Source organism: Anneissia japonica, unplaced genomic scaffold, assembly GCF_011630105.1.
Source record: "Anneissia japonica isolate Jap-2015-1 unplaced genomic scaffold, ASM1163010v1 scaffold287834_len5846547_cov211, whole genome shotgun sequence".
Lineage (NCBI taxonomy): Eukaryota > Metazoa > Echinodermata > Crinoidea > Comatulida > Comatulidae > Anneissia > Anneissia japonica.
This window is the reverse complement of record NW_022704992.1, coordinates 1,063,938-1,081,824: the sequence shown is the minus strand read 5'-3', so window position 1 is coordinate 1,081,824 and position 17,887 is coordinate 1,063,938. Positions and strand designations below refer to the sequence as shown.

At 31.0% G+C, this 17,887-nt stretch overlaps 1 protein-coding gene and 1 long non-coding RNA gene across 3 annotated transcripts in view; one reads left to right on the top strand and one right to left on the bottom strand.

Moving 5' to 3' along the window:
• Positions 1-17,887, bottom strand: part of LOC117105040 (tyrosine-protein phosphatase vhp-1-like) — a 60,786-nt gene that overhangs the window by 14,543 nt on the left and 28,356 nt on the right. For both annotated transcript variants that reach the window (XM_033246039.1, XM_033246040.1), the window contains exon 3: positions 8,965-9,139. In XM_033246039.1, coding sequence (XP_033101930.1) covers positions 8,965-9,139 — 175 coding nt within the window. The remainder of the gene's footprint in view (positions 1-8,964; positions 9,140-17,887) is intronic.
• LOC117105042 lies at positions 1,771-17,000 on the top strand. The gene is made up of 3 exons (XR_004444847.1): positions 1,771-2,062; positions 7,653-7,780; positions 16,275-17,000. It is a non-coding gene; the product is annotated as an uncharacterized LOC117105042 (long non-coding RNA).

Sequence of the window (17,887 nt, the reverse complement as noted above, 5' to 3'; positions counted from 1 at the left end):
TATGTTTAGTAGTATGAATAGGTCTATACACCATATATAGTAATTTCATTGTGTGTACTTTTAAGCTTGGTATGTTTAGTAGTATGCTAGGTCTCATACCATAATAGTAGTGTTTCATTGTGTACGTTCTTAAGCCTGCTATGTTTAATAGCATACCTGGTCTTGCAGCATATTATTATATAGAGTTTCATTATATACATTAAGCCTACACTACTTTATAGTGGCCTGTGTAACACATCATATAGTACAGTGTGGTGTTGTATACGTAAGCACACAGTGTGAGTCGATGACTCATCGAGAGATTAGCGTGGATAAAGTATCAACCAGTACTCAGGATTTGCAGACTAATCAAACAGCTCACGCTGCGAGCAATTCAGAGGAGTCTATTGTGACTCAAATTGCAGTGCATGACTTACACTAATGGAGTCACTTGTGCTATGATTGTACTCTACTTGAATGGTAATTTTACATGTGAACTTATAATTAGTTTTAACTAAAGTATAAATTTAAAACAAATGTAAAATGAATATCTTATCAATTAAATTGGATATTTATCTACATATCCATTAATTTCAAATTAATGAACATTACTTCTTTATTTCCTTTTAATTAAAATCTTCAAACAATGATGATCAATTTTGTCTGAAAAAATAAATTGCTTTTTAATACATAAACACAAATAAATTACTCTTAAAAACAAATTTATTGGTAATTATATATTTCTTTTCTACATTTGACTCCTAAACAGATTACTTATTAAGATTTGAAACTTAATTAACTTTAACAGATAAAACCTATTCTAAAAAGATCTTGATAAAATCTACTTAATCAAAATTAGTATGTGAAGTTGTAGACTGCTGCTATTAACCAATAATACTTCTAACTGTGACTGAATTAAAAATAAAAATAATTATTTAGTTAAAAATTTTACATTAAAATCAACAATGAGCTTTAAAATTCAACCAATCGAATTCAGTCTTAGAAAAATTAGATTATTTTCACCAATGACATCTAATCATGTAAGAAACCACTAAATTCAACCAATTATAATCAACATGACGTAAATTTAAAATATTTTGAATGTAGCTTAAAAATACAATCCATTAAAGGCACTGCATTTGTTTTCTCATTCAGGTTTATACAATGGAGCAAAAATTAAAATATAGAGATAAACTTAAAGGATGAAATAACTATGTTTTGACCTTATTTCAAAAGAAATGGAACAATAAGATCATTAAATAATATATAAGTTCTCTGACTAATAAATCCTATAAAAAGTAATTTCAGAACATCATACTGGTAGTAATCCGTAGCATATGTAGCTCAAGTGCTGAATACACACACGCTTTGAGTGCTGGATACACGCACCACTTAACTGTTGAACCTCATGAATCATATGAGAGTCAATATTTCATCAGAACAGGAGGGAGATCCAATGATGAACATAACGATTTAATTCTTTTGTTCGAGTTACTAGGTCAGGGCTATGAATAACTATTAGTGTAGTGAAGCAGATGACATCATAATCGTTCACTCGATGACATCATAATCTAGTATAAAATGGGCTCATATTATCGTGATCATATTGCTACATAATATGTATGTTTATATGCATATTAAATTATATAATATAATATTCAAATTAATTTTAATTAACTTCTCTAATAGCAGCAAAATTTCTGAATTGCAAGAGATAACAATTTATGCAATATGTAAAACATTACAAATATATCAAAATAGTATTTAACCATGACAAATAAGTGCTGGAACTGTATTGAAGTAGATGACATAATCATTCACTCAGATAACAACATAATCTAGTATAAAATGGGCATATATTATAGCATAAAGTTGTATTTGTATATAAAACTTTATTTATCCTTATAGATACAAGCCTATTGCTCATATGTTTCTATCATCATAAGTAACTGTAAGGTCATGTGTTTCTGATATGGCACACGCTCACGTACATGTGATTATGATTATCACAGTAAACCATAACATTTTATCACTGTACAACTCTTTCATCGATAATACACCAAGCACAATAGATATCAACAATGTAAGCTCCAACTATGTTATGGTAACATTTTATGTTACCATACGTAATCTTTAAATGTGCACTGCACTTACCAAGTGTCAGTATATATATTATTTCATTATTGCCTACTTTTTCCATGTTTTCTCTCTTCCGCTAGGATTATAATTACGTACCTGGTAGGATTGAATGGCAATATGTTGATTAATGGAATATCCCACCAGTTGAGTATGCGTTCCATAGGTGGTTAATGCAATGACCAGGGTAATAATATTGTGAAGTACAACAACATACAAAACAAAGCACACTGAGACCTTGGTCGTAACAGTTCATGTGCTACAATACCAGAATTTACACTTCAAATATTATATAACTTATAATATAATTTATTATATTTATTAGTCAAATCAAATATTTATAACAAATATTTAAAGACTTAGCAGTACCGAATATAAACATAAACCAGATCTATATAGCAACTACGTTATAGCACTACCAGTTCTTCATAAGATGGATATACACCAAATGAAATGACATACCAATTTATTTTGAAGTCATTTTATTACATACCTAACCTTCTTGTGAATCTGTAAATTCATATCGAGGCAATAATATTATATAATACAGTCGTTCAGTAGTAGTTGGCATTTAAAAGTGTCTATCCATCCACCCACGCACAGTAGAGTATACATACAAAGCTAACTGTTTGTCAAATTGCCAAGATTATGTTAATTCTTACATCTTTAGCATAATTTAGTTTATTCCCTTTCATCAGAATTAATAATAAAGTCTGGCACTAAGAATAACAAGGAATTTTCACTGAATAGCTTAAGTGCTTCACATTATTGCCCTAGTCATTGTAAAATTTAACAATTCAACAACCTAGCCATGCATTAACATTCAGGATGTGTCCCTTTTTTTTCTTCTTCTAACATTTTTCATTCTTTAAATATTGTAGGCCTTTTATAATTTTAAATTTTTCTCTGCTTTTTGATGGAACTTTGATGTTGATTCTTTCATTCCTCAATTTTAATGTGATTTTTTTGGAATTGTACTTTTTTGCGAGTTTTGTAATTTCTTAATTTATTTTAATTGGAGACAATAAATTTTATCTTGTATCTTGATATCATCATTTATCATGGTGACCAGGTACCTACTTCATGCATGTAGAATGTATCTGCATACGCAAGACTTATTTTTGTGAAAAAATGAATCTTTTTTTCCCTTTTATTGCATCACTAGCTCCTATGAAATCTCCAGGTAAGAAATTTATATTTCTTACTCACATAGTAAATATATGGAGATTTTCTAGTATGAGGGATAAAGACAGTAGAGCTGGGTGGAGGACTAACATAGGTAAGATATCTTGCCCAAGGACACGAGTGAAATGTGTAGTGAGAGAATCAAGCCCTACGACCTTAAGATTAAGAGCCCAAGCTGCAACGCTCCTATTTATACGGTATAACCGCTGATGAAATAATGAACAGATACTTTGATCCTGAATTAACGTAATTTGGTAGCGCAGGAATGAAGCAGATAACTGCCGCTTCCAGAGTGGCTGGGTGAATTTGAATAATTGATTAATTAATGGCCAATTAACATCGTTTTATTGGATGCCATACCTGGGATAGATCACCGATGCTTAAAGTTTAGAGGTTAGTGATTGGAACACAGGTACAGAAATCAATCCAGAGATTTGATGCAAATAAATTTAGAAGTTAGTACATTCCCGTCATTCCAAAAATTATGTTTTGATTTCGCATGCCAATTGTATAATAGAAGGGGTGATTAACCGAAAATTTGGACAACCCCTCAATTAATCAAATTCTTGCTGCCAATTCATTAAAAAAAAAATATTATTACTGAAGTTTATTTTGACCTGATGACAATAAACAGTATAATAGCAGCAAAAAAAATTGCATTTTTAAAAGTAAGTATAGGTAATTGCATATCTACTTTTCAATTTATGCCTATAGTACTTTTTAAAATGAGTATCAACATTTAAAATATATTAAAAAACCGTCAGTATCATGTTCACTTATTAAACAAATTACATAGTTACATAGATTTCAATACTACTGTATATTACTATATTCATGAACATACTGTAATGAACATACTGTAATTACATGATTCTAACTAAAAAAATATTGCTTCAAAATAACATGTTTTGTTTTTCTACAGTGTATGTTGCATTCTGGTTATTATTGGCTCTTATCCAAACAGATAAATTATAGCACAGTACAGAATGTACTGCAGTATATTAATATTCAGCCAAGACATTTTGCGAGGCAGGACAGGTAGGAAACCTGCGTAAATGACAGTAACACCTCCGCAAATCTAGTTGGCACCACGCAGCCTACGACATACATTCAATTAAACACTGCTGAACAGTCTCAAATAGACAAATCATTATTTAATCAAAATGTAGAATGCTGTTCATTTCTCCGAAAGGTTTTAGAAATTTGAAATATTAATGTTTTACTGTACACTAGCAGTCACCACCACTTTAAATTGAAAATGAAACAATCATTAAACTTTGTTCCATTATGTTATAAATACAAACATATAATATTATAGCACCGTAAACACAACCATAAACAAATAGATAAATAATAACAGTACTTAAATAGGAACATAATATGTTGTAAATTTGTATCCTTCTTTAATTGTATGAAAAAGTGCCTGACAGGATTTGAACCTGCAACCTATCATTATCAAGATGAGCATCATCATACCGCCAGACCACAGAGACCTATACGGTATAGGTGCAAATTTAACCCCCAGGCACTTTTTTCCATACAACTGACTTGGCGCTCACACATAGTGGAACTAAGGTTAAGATAAAAATTAGCTTATAGTTTGCAGGAAGACTTATACATAGTCGAACTCCAGTTAAGCTGAAAATTAACTTGTAGGTCACAGGTAGGACATCACTGTATATCAAATTAGGTTTGCTGTGTGGCACCGTATTAAGAATAAATAATATCAGAGAACAGTGAATGTACTTTCTGTCTGAAACCTAGTAGAGATAACTAGCTAGTCCATCAATGCATAGAGAGATTTTACAAGTTTTGAAACTTCACATAATTAGTGAAAATTAATACACCACAACAGAGAATTAATAATTAATTTTAATAGTATATTTAATTATTGTTAGCTTGAATGTATATATATGCTATTATTGAAAAAATCATCTGGTTCCTATAATGTCACGATTATTGACATGATTAATACCTAATAATATCACTGTCGTTCATAAAATTATTCAAACCATAATTCTATAAAATAATCACAATTTTATGCAAATTAGCATTTACCTTAAAAAGCGTAGGATAAGAATTTCATTATAAAAAAAATATGTTTTACTTGTAATATTAATACTTTGAGAAAAACAAGGTTAAAAGCCAATAAACAACTCGTAATGCTCTGTATAGTGGGGTATAGTTTCAACGATCGGATGTTGTTACTTGAAAATCGAAATTCGAAATATATATTGGAAAGGTCAATAAAATAGTGCAAGTCTTCGGGGATTAAAAACACAAGATATGCGGTATCATGTCACAAAATGTTGAATCGTAATTATTCTACAACTACCAAGTAAATGACTTTAATTAGCAAAGGCAATGAAAGTGATCCCTCCACACTTTAAACCTAGTTTCATAGCTCAGTTGTTCGCAAACATCCCTACAAGGATAATGGAACCGTCCTAGGCACGCAATATCATTTGCACATATGTAAAGTATACAAAAGTTTGGGTTATATACTATGTAGTCATATCATACTCTATAAACAATATCTTATGTTATACAAATTCAAAAAATCATTTAAAATATTTAACTATGGTACCTGTTTATTTCTGTAAAGTGCTGGATGGTAGCAGATTTTTTTTAATGTTTGATACACAGTGCAAAAGCACAAATAAAACATGTTTTTTATAAGCCCACTGTTATTATTTATACCATCATATTAATATTTTTCATTAAAAACCAGAAAAGACTTTGTAATATGAAAAAAAACCGTCTTTTTATTATAGAAACTTTATTATAAATACTATAAAAAGTTGAATTGAAGCCCAATGGGCTTAATCTCAAGAAGCAGCCCATCTTGAATTGAAGCCCACCTCTTCAATTTGTAAAATTAGCATCGAAAAGAAGGCCATGGGCCTCTTTTCGAGAGAGCATACTGTAGGCTTCTTTTCGAGATAGTACAGTACATACACTGTACATGAATTTCAAAGAAACAAAATATATTAAAAACAAGCTGGTTTATACAGTAGTTTAAGTGATTTAATGCTGGTTAATATACTCCATGATATAGATTGATGTTACAGTGGCCCTCTTTGTTGATTTCTACCATAGAACTAAGTCTCAAAATTTACAGGATTCATTTTGCTGTGGTCTTGAAAAGAAGCCCATCCGAAGTTAGCAGAAAAACAGAAGCACAGGGCTTCAATTCGATGTTTTACAGTATGGTATCAATACATTAGTGTAGAGGAGTAAATTGGTATGCTATATGTACAGTAGTTAGAGCAATGATAGATACATAAATCATTATCGGCAAAACTAACTAAATATACTACAGTATTCAATCCTATGACATTCAGGACATACAATACTAAAGTGTGAATTTTACAGATTGGAACAAGATGTGAATTGAAATATCTTGTCTAAGTGTATTAGAGGGTGACTACTAAACTTAAGCAATTTCAGAAGATTTCACATGGATTTTGAAGTAATATCAAAAAGTTCAGATTCAAGATTTCAATTTACTTTAGGTAAATCTGTTTCCTATGTCATTTGGTAGAAAGAAATCAAAAAATTTCACACTTACATATAATTACAAGGTGCATACTCAATAAAGTCATGCACTGATATAATATTTAATATTAGTTGGGAAAACAAACTTTTATAGAAAGTCTATCAACAAAAGTAATAAGAACATAGTGTACAGGTAGTTCCTATCAATTATTTTTTTTAAATTCTACATTATTTCAAATTCATAAAAATTGGAAACAAAATAGTTTGGGAAAAAACAAGGACAGAAATAATATTTCAATACTATCATCAACCCCTTTTCAGGAGACAGCCCTAAGGGGGACACTTTTTAATGATCCCAAAAGTTTTCTATTAATACATAGGAGTTCACTCGTAATAACAGTACCAGTGAGTATTAAGTCTCCTACTATGTGTCATTTCCATAATGTGTACTTATTTGTCTGCATCATAATATAGCGGAAATATTACAATTTTAAATAGTACAAAGATGGTATTGCTGAATGTAATGAAATTTAATTAATAGTTTTATATCCCTACTTTGAAGATTACTATATTTGTTGACTGTCAACTTTTTATTTACTACTTTTTTCTTTTTGTCTTGTCTACTTTTCAATTTGTTTCTAGTAGAATGACATTTGCTTTTGCTATTCATATTTTGTTTTAAAATTTTGTAAAGCATATTATTTAATAAACGGTATGACATGAATCACTCAGTCAGTTTTATCAGGCTAAAACATGTGGGATTCCGACATTCCGTTAGGATGTTATATTGAGAGCAAAGTGGGAAGAATGCCTGGCCAATGTCTTCTTGTTCTTTTAACTTTCCTCAATTACAGAAGTATGTCAGCTATGTAGGAATGATGAGTCACCGAAAATGAGAGAAAAGTTGAGATTTCGCCAGCTTCAAAAATAACCATGGAATCTGGGAGAATCTATGGCGGGTGTCAGATGATCCCTCCACAAGGTATACTGCGAGTCAAGTTTTAAAGTTCTGGATTAATAAATCTGCCACCTTTAATACAATCATGTCATTTCTTTTGTTCATCTTGAATGACGATGACTTTATTTGGTCAAATCCACCTATTTTCAAAAATTATTAACTTTTTCCATACGGATAACTTATTTCCCTTAGGATCCGATTCATATGGAATGATTTTTAGTGGATGAGTCATGCATTAGCACAAACGCTGATGGATTGTCAAACTAGTAAACAACAAACATGATTAATCCGACATTAGATCCTTTCTTTTCAGATAAAAAAAAATTGATTTAGACAAAACTACTCTATCACTGCATTTGGATTTAAGCTGCTTGCCAACATAAAACAGATTATCACAAAAAAATAAACTGTTAAAATCAATAATTACTGTAAATGCAAGTTCCAAAAAACAGATTAAAAAAAAACCAAAAAAAACTTGTAGCAATAATCATAGACAACTGTATTTTCTTGCTTTCTTTTTTTAATATAATTTTTCTATAAAATATACAATATGGTGTAAATTGCATTTAGGTATACTGAAGTATATTAAATTATAACTATTTATTTTAATATCAATACACAAGTTTTCATTGCATACATATTACTGTACCCTGAAAAGTAAAATAACATATCAAATTCTCTACCTGTCCACACACACATACCATACAAATAAACCAATATCACTCACCTGTTACCAAGGAAACATTGTTGAAAACCTCCGTTAGCTTATTGAGCACTATAAGAAGGAAACTTTCGGATGGAACCCTGTATAAGAGACAGCTACTCTATCACTGCATTTGGATTTAAGCTGCTTGCCAACATAAAACAGATTATCACAAAAAAATAAAAACTGTTAAAATCAATAATAATTAAATGCAAGTTCCAAAAAACAGATTAAAAAAAAAAAAAAAAAAAATTTGTAGCAATAATCATAGACAACTGTATTTTCTTGCTTTCTTTTTGTAATATAATTTTTCTATAAAATATACAATATGGTGTAAATTGCATTTAGGTATACTGAAGTATATTAAATTATAACTATTTATTTTAATATCAATACACAAGTTTTCATTGCATACATATTACTGTACCCTGAAAAGTAAAATAACATATCAAATTCTCTACCTGTCCACACACACATACCATACAAATAAACCAATATCACTCACCTGTTACCAAGGAAACATTGTTGAAAACCTCCGTTAGCTTATTGAGCACTATAAGAAGGAAACTTTCGGATGGAACCCTACTCAAGTCTTGAGTGCATTGGTCGTACACTATCACACCGCAAATGTTATCCGTCTCTACCTTGCAAGCGTTTTCTAGTAGTTCTTTAATCGTCACCTGATGAAAAATGAAAAAAAAAAATTTGTTTAGGTTTTAAAAGGGAAATTAAGTTTGACATTGCTGAACTCAATATCATGCTTGGTGAAACATGAAACATTTCACCAAGCAGGCTCAATTAAAAATTACAGACATTCACTAAATTAATTCTGAAGATGGTTAAATCAAGCATAAAAAAACAAAGTTTTATTAATTCATTGGTCATGAATCTATGCAAGATGAAAAGATCAGTTGAGGAATGGTAATTTCAAGGAATCCAGGTTTGATATCAATTTGAATCAGTCAAAGTCCTCCTACTCAAGTGTGCTGATCATACAAAACTCATAACAACAAAAATAAACTACTGTACTGTATTTATTCGAACAGGGCGTTTATTGTAGAGAAGGGTTTTTGAGGGGTATTCATTCAAGGGAGGCATTTATTCCAGGGAGGCATATATATTTTTTTTTTTTTGTGTAAAATGAATACGTATACTGTACTCAAATAAATGCCCCTTAATTTCACAACACATAATTACGGTCAATATGTGTTATAGCGTGACCATAAAGACTTGTTAATCCCAACCAGTTTAGAAAAATGTAATTCTACTGAGTAGAACATTATAGAGTATGTTCAGAATGATGTTGCTTCCAATTAGATTTGTTTAGTCATTTTGGGGGGGGGGGGGGTCGCGTTATTCAAGATAAAAGTTAATGCCTCTGGATATTATTTAAGGGAGGCGTATTTTCCAAATGAGGCTCTAGAGGGAGCAAATATTTGAGGGGGGTTGTTTATTCAAAGCAAGGCGTTTATTAAAAAAAATATGGTACTGTATTTAAACTACTGCTACTTAATAAACTGCAAGTTAAGCTAAAAGTACATGCATTCTACTTATCTAATTTTAGGAGAAATTTAAATTGATATACATATAGAAGGAAATCTTAACACATTTTGTCTATATTATGAATAAAATTTTCTATTGATTAAACTCACAAACACATTATTTCTATTAGGATTATAACTGAAGAATTCAGCGCTTTGTTTGATTGCTCTACCAATCTACGAGGCGAAGCTGTTACTGTAAAGTAAACCAATAAATTTTTATGATGCTCATATTTTTGAGAATTTTATGAATCATTATTAATCATGAAAATTTAGAACTTCTTCAGCTGTTTTAAACATTTAAATTCATGCTATATCAAAATCAAAATCTAATTTGTATTATCTTTTCTAATCAGGGATATTTATTGTCATAGAGATCTCTGATAAAACAAAAAATGTTAGGGTCTTGAATATTATGGGATTTTTACATAGTACTATACTTTTAAGAATGCTGCATGTTTCTTAAAAATATTTGACTTGGTCTTATCACACAATAACCTAGTGTTTTCTATTGTTTAAAGTTAAAAAAGGGGATTTATCAAATTGAATGATTAGATCTAACTTTAATAAAAAAATATAGTAATCAATGGTAGTACTGTACTGTAGATATATTAAGATAAGTACAGAGTAAATAGAAACACTGAAACTGGAGTTACAGTAATAGAATACCAAGGAGGTATAATACCTCCTTGGTACTGATACCTTATTCAGAAACCAAGATCTCATTACAATTTAGTATCATTAACCACTTTGCTAAGATTTACAATAATTGGACAACTTCACAATGAATTATAAACAACGTTTTATTACCAAACAACAATCAAATTTCATTATGAGTAATGCTACAATGCATTCCAAGTGGTCTAAGCATCACTCTCACCTACCAGGTACAACGCTGCACCGGTTGCTTAGTCAGGCCTACAACAATACAATTACAGCTCGCATTCATAAAGATGAGGTTTGTCATAACTGAATACCAGCGCGAAATACCAGTAATAATGGATTTTGTTTCCCACACAATATTGCCCGAATGCTAAAGTAGTCTGTATGTTACTAAGCAGCAGCTCTTCAAATAGTGTCATTTTAGTGAGAATAGTGGTAAGAGTGATCAAGTAAACTTAACAGCATGTGGGAGGTCCTTTTTTGTAAACCACAACTATTTTCACATTTGTCATACGATTGGAGTAAACTTGACCTCCGTGACTGTGAGGAATTGCCATTGAGTGATGAATTCAAATGATGTGTTAGCTTAATTTAAACACGGATGATGATTACTATTAAGATACTGAGTGAATGATATACAAATGTGGTTGTCCAATCATGTCTTGATCACAGCATTATTAATTTACTAATTCTAATTACCATGATGATTTTAACAAACTAGATGAACTATAGCCATAATAAATGTTGTGACTCAACTTTAGCCTAAATAAATAAATTATCTGATAATAGAATGGATGAAATTGGTACAGTTTACTTGAATCTATTCTAAATAAATTTAATTCACTTTGACATACACATTATCAAAGAATAATTTTTTTTAAACAGAAGAAAGAGTAAATACTTGAAAAAAATAGGAAATTAATTTATATAAGATAATATAAAAATGATTATTATATTATTGATGATCGCCTACTGTAATTAAGTATCAATTGACTAGAAAAGATGATTTTCAATATTAAGTAAAAGATTAACAATAATGAGCACACTTCATTTAACTATGATTTCAAGATGTTAATTTACAAATTTCAAAATAGTTAATCAAAACAAATATTTAAAATATATTACATCTTAAAATCCTGAAATATATATATTATTTAAATATATGAAATAAACTAACTTGATTGATTAATGCAACATAGGAATATTATAATACAAGATAAAAAAAAAAAAGCTTGTTTATAAATACTAAATATACAAGTTAAAAATGAAAGTTTATTTTAGAACTACAATCAATGATAAAATGATTGATTACATTAAAATTGTAAATGGTATAATGTACACCTACTTTTGAATTCAGATTAAAATTCAATAGCGTAAAATGTGTGTCAGTCCTAAAGTGTTTATACAAATACACAAAAGCATTCATTAGCAAGTGTTGAAAATACTTACTCGGTGAGTTACCACTTTATCTTACATCAGCTCGCAACACTATACAAGGGGGAGCTTCTGTATCTCACATTTCTGAACACCATGCGATCGGGACTTTCACTCTCACATCAGCTCGCAACATTGTGTGATCAACAACTGAACACAATGGGCAGTGCTTTTCAAGTTATAATACATTAAAGAACATTCACCAGTCAGGTCTCTTAAGATTTAAGCAATGAAACATCAGCATTTCAGGCAATCAGAATTGGAAACAATTCTATGTCCTCTGGCGCCCGGGGGGGTCCCTGGCGCATGAGTCAAACATTTGAAATATGATTGACGCGAGGTTGCGCAGTGAATCAGAGAAACATCGCCAATATTTGTCAATCATCCAGAAAATAAAAGACAACCCTGGAAAAAATACTGTTATTAAGTGCTGGACTTGCAAAAAATGTGTTAAAACTTTTGCAAAAAGTTTTATAAAAAAATAATAAATATTAAATTATGCAACTACTATAGCATATTTCACTAAATGTAAAACACAATAGATATGGAATACAAAGTAGGCCTGTATAAAAATAGGAAATGTTCCTACCACCAGCTATTATAACACCCGTGAGGGACTTAGGAGGGCCCAATGACAAGCCAATGCCCAGTTTCATGAACGCAGAAAACATGAGTCATTAACTTGAGGATTTTCAATAATTAAAATATGTTGAAGATTTCCATATGTAAAGTTAATTTTGTACCAGCTCCATAGTTCCTGTCTATTTACATTCCACAAGAACCTTCACATTGGTTTTACCATTCTTTGTGATGAAATTTGTTTTGTAAAAGTTTATAAATTCAAATTGAGTAAATGAGAGAAAATAAAATGGAAGAATAGTCATACAGACTGATAGGATGAGATACCTTCCTCATAAGGGGTAATTTTTTCCCTATTTTTCCCCCTTTTCAAAATCACCTGGTATTCATACACATAACTAATTACACATGCTACGCATGTTCAAATGTTGAGCATTAAAACGCATAATTAAGTGATCGACTTGACTAGGATATGTCTAGTACTAGTAGCGTAAGTAACTGGACCAATGCCATTGGGATTAACATTCATCTCAAACCCTTATGTTATAGCAGTTTATAACCGGATAACTTGGTCAAATGCCCATTCGTTTACTCAACATTTTCGTGATGATGAGTGAGGGCGCACTACAAACCTCACTTAAAAAGAGAGGCAAAAACCAGTTAGACATCATTTTGAAGAAATACAGTAAGTCATTTGAAGTGCTCACTTTAAATATTTTTTAAGTTACAAAATTAGTTCAGCTTTCAATTAAAACATTTTTCTCACCAATTAACACTACTGAATAATATTTTTCCTGTGTCTTTGGCCTTAAATTCCTATATCTAGACCCTTAAATTGGCTAGTAACTAATGTAATGAATTGAATACACATTTTAATTTCTGCAAATCAGCAATAAGCTAATTGTTTGAATCGGGATCTCTTTGGAAATGAATTTTTTCTCTTTAATGAGCAATTTAATTCATTTTTAAAGGAATTTCCATATTTCATCAGTGTCTTTAAAGCCACTGGACAAATTCCAAGGACCCACAGATCCTATCTTGACGACTCGTTCTCAAGGTCAAGTTCGCGTCAACTGCAAAACAGTTTCATCTTTTTGCTTGCGGTCGTTAGCATGGAGACATGCCCAGTGAGTCTTGATTGTGTATCGATGAGTAAGAATAGTAATTTAATAAGGAATTGGAGATGTAATAGGTCTCGCCGGCCATATCTCAACTCCTATGAATCATTGGATTAATCATGAATAGATTAAGAATCATCATTTAGGGATTATCAATGGATTATCTAACTTAGATCCCCAGAGATTAACATATCTTTAAATATATCATCTGATAAGGATGTTAAAAAATATGAGTAAGTGACTTAATCCAGGTCTTTTTAAAGAATTTTTTTTTTTATCCAGGTAAGCATTTTGGAATTTAATAAAGCAAGTTAAAAGACATTAACAATTTTCATAATAGATAATTAATCATTTCATTTATGGACCTTCATCTCATATATAAGTTGAGAAATATATTAGATCCATTGGGATTTGAACATAAGACCTCATGCCTTATGGGTGCTCTTCCAACTGAGCTACATGGCCAAGACAATAATTACGAATGATTAAACCTTTACAAATATTTTTCGATGTGTATTTGTATGCACAGCACGAGACACTGGTGTACAACATAATTATTACTGATATTCTTTATGTCTAAAGGGGGAATACTTAATAGAAAGTCATTACAGATCCTGTTTCTTTGGAATAAACATGGCATAATGCAAGTCCAGGTAATTCCCAGGGGTATTCCATACCCTTGGAATAAGATGACTGTTGATCACATGACTTGTAATAAACAGACTTGCAATCAGCATCCCAGACAATACAAAATAATCCCAACATATGTGAAACTAGGTAATATACTTTGTAATCACTAAAGAAAAATTGCATCATGGCATGATCATACATTTTTATGAATACAGTAGGGCTTTTTCATAATCTGTTAGTAAATGTAAAAACACTGATCTGTTTTAAGTATGCCGCAAACTAACCTCAAATTAGTCATATGTACAAAGACAATTTTATGTACTGTATGTCTTAGTTCCAAATTTTCCCACGCTTCTTTCATGTACACCTATGGATAATGGAGCCTAAAATAAATTTAAATGTAAACCTAATAAACCAGATTTATTTTATAATAAAATTACATTATTTCTGCATTTCAATAACCTATTATCTCTTAAAGTCAGGCTCTGGAGGAAAAAAAATTTTTGATACAGTATGTTGTAGAACTGATTTTTCTCAGACAGAAAAAAGTTGTTTGACGAAAAACTGGGGAACGGTGAATGAGATACAGATTTTAATATTTAAAAACTGGGGGAATAAGGTGTAAAAATGGGCAGTTACGCCCCTTTTTTCCCCCAGTTTTTAAATATTAAAAAATCTGTTATCTCATTCACCGTTCCCCAGTTTTTCGTCAAACAACTTTTTTCTGTCTTAGAAAAATCAGTTCTACAACATATCAAACAATTTTTTCCCTCCGGAGCCTGACTTTAACTAAAACTTTTCTTAAATAAATAATGAACAAAATAATACCATTCCTTTGTTTTTGCATATCAAAACTTCTACCACAAAATAATTATTTTCACAGTAAAATATGTTTATCTTTTAAAACTTCCCCCACCACCTCAACTTTTAAGGTGGCAGTATTTTTTAATATAATTTAATATTTACTTTATTCAACTATTCATCAACATGAAGTAAGAGCAAGACAGGAAGAGAATGGGAAGGGGAAGGGAGGAAGAGGGGGATTACTCCCCATTGCATCCAACTGATCCAACTTATGGGAATTATGCCAACCAGTCAGAATTGACATTACCTCAAGATTGATCAAAAAGTTGTTTTTTTCTTTCAGTTGTTTTTGTAAACTTTGGTTTTAGTATGTGACTCATCAAAGTAGGAGTCTAGATTTTTTTTCTTTTGTGATATAAACAGGAAACTGTTGATCATATCATGTCTTATCAATTATAATTTGCGCACAGCTAGCCTATCTTTTTGCAGCATCTTCTCAAATTAAACCACAAAACACAATGATCACAAGTTAGTAGCATCTCTGTATTGTGGGGTGCAGCAACAATATTAATTCTTTAGTATCATGAAGTAATAATTCGCAAGCATTTTCAACTGATCTTAATTTCTAGGACAGATTTGATATACTGAAAATATAGAAAATATGAAAACATAATTTCATGAAAGAAAATGTTGATAGACCTTATGAACAATGGATTCCATTATTTCAGAAAAATAGTAATATTCTGTCAAATTCAATATTTCCAAAGGAAACACCAACCAAATCACCACATGAGTACCACACAAATGTGCACTATACAAATGTGATATGAGCACCAAAAATATTGATTTGGTACATATGCATACGATACAAGATAATTGAGGGTTTAGAGATAGACTATAGTAGTTGAAACATAAAGATTGAACAATCACTATGTACTGCTTCTAATGATATTGAATCTTTCTTCTGAAAAGCATTTTCAATATTCAGTATCTTTTTGCTCATTGCAATACTAAAGTTTCTGACAATACATTTATTTTCTTTTCAGTCCTTGTTTTGCTGATTTTTGATCTAGACTACATAGTATCCTTCTGATCTTCTTTGAATCTGAACTGTTACAACTGAAAACTAGTTTAATAACCTGAACTTGGCAGGCACGAGCCAACAACACACACAACCTTCCATTTTGGCTGCAGCACAGCGATTGAGTAACCACTAGTATGGATGATATCAGGAAAGGTGCAGGTCTTTCACAGGGATGACTCAGTGCACCTTACTCATGCTGCCTTCCTGCAGAGCATCAATGTGTAATTCCAGAAGGGCAATAGTTCCATCAACAGGTCTTGGACGGCCGACAAATTGCCTTCGCTTAGAGGATGAATGGAAACAAGTTTTCTGGCTGTCGATACTGCACAGTGCATCCGTCAGCAATGTTGATAAATGCTCTGCGACTTTCTTACTTGTAGCTTTTCTTAGTAAACTGAGGAGACTGATTGTCTACATAATTTGCGATAGAAAAACTTTTGTTCATTTTCAATGATACCTCACAAGAATATGAGAAGACTTATGAGGTAACAATTGGAGAGTTACTAACTGTTGGATATCAATAAAAAATGTTCAATAACATTAACTTTCCTGAGACTAGTAATAATTATTTATGCCAATGTTCCAAGACAACTTTATTATTTATCATATTGATTGCTAACGTATTACTACACATAACACACATATTCTTGTAGACAACCGAAGGCCTACTAATCAAAATAAAATGTACCATTATCATAGTCAACATAACAAACACTTGTCTAAAAGTGCTTGGAAGGCCTCTATTTTAATTTTTAAAATTCTTTACACCTTCAATGTTTGCACAAAATTTACTATCAAAATATCTTGGTATGCGGGTTGGCATACAAAAAACGCTTATAAAGGATAATACAGTAATAATAATAATAATCATAGTAATAACAATAATAAAATAATAATAATAATGGTAATAATAATAATAATAATAATTTATTATTGTATAGCATCCATAAACAATAAAATTATTCTCGCAGCAGCACTTTACACAATTGCTTGGATACATTGTCCACAACAGCAGCAATCTGTACATATTAATTTTAATTTATTTAATTTTGAATCAAACACTTGTTTGAATAATTAAGTTTTTAAATGGGATTTAAAATAGTTCACTAAGATACAATCAGTAATATTACTGGAATGTTTGTTGCACAGGATGGGCCTGCGAACTGAGAAAACCCTTTCACCATACGATTTGGTTTGGCAGGGAGGCTTAAATCATAAAGAGCGTGGTGCCACTTGCTGCAGCAGGAGTGATGTGATGTAATTTGATGCATGTTGGTGTATGGCCTTTAAGATGACAAGAAGAATATAATGGTACTAATCCTATGGTAAACATGTGCATAAACATACGACCACTAATCTAGCAAACATAGCTGCAAGGAAATCCTTCAGCCCAAACATGAGGACTACATACAGTAGTAAACTTAGCCAGGAAACCCCATCCTAAAGACATAACGATAGCCTTGAAAGTAAACAAAAATGAAGAAATCTGCTGGAATAAATACTAGCAGATTTGAGAATTGAGTTAACAGACATCAGCTGGATGGGAACCCTCATACGGTCATTGAAGCATTGCGC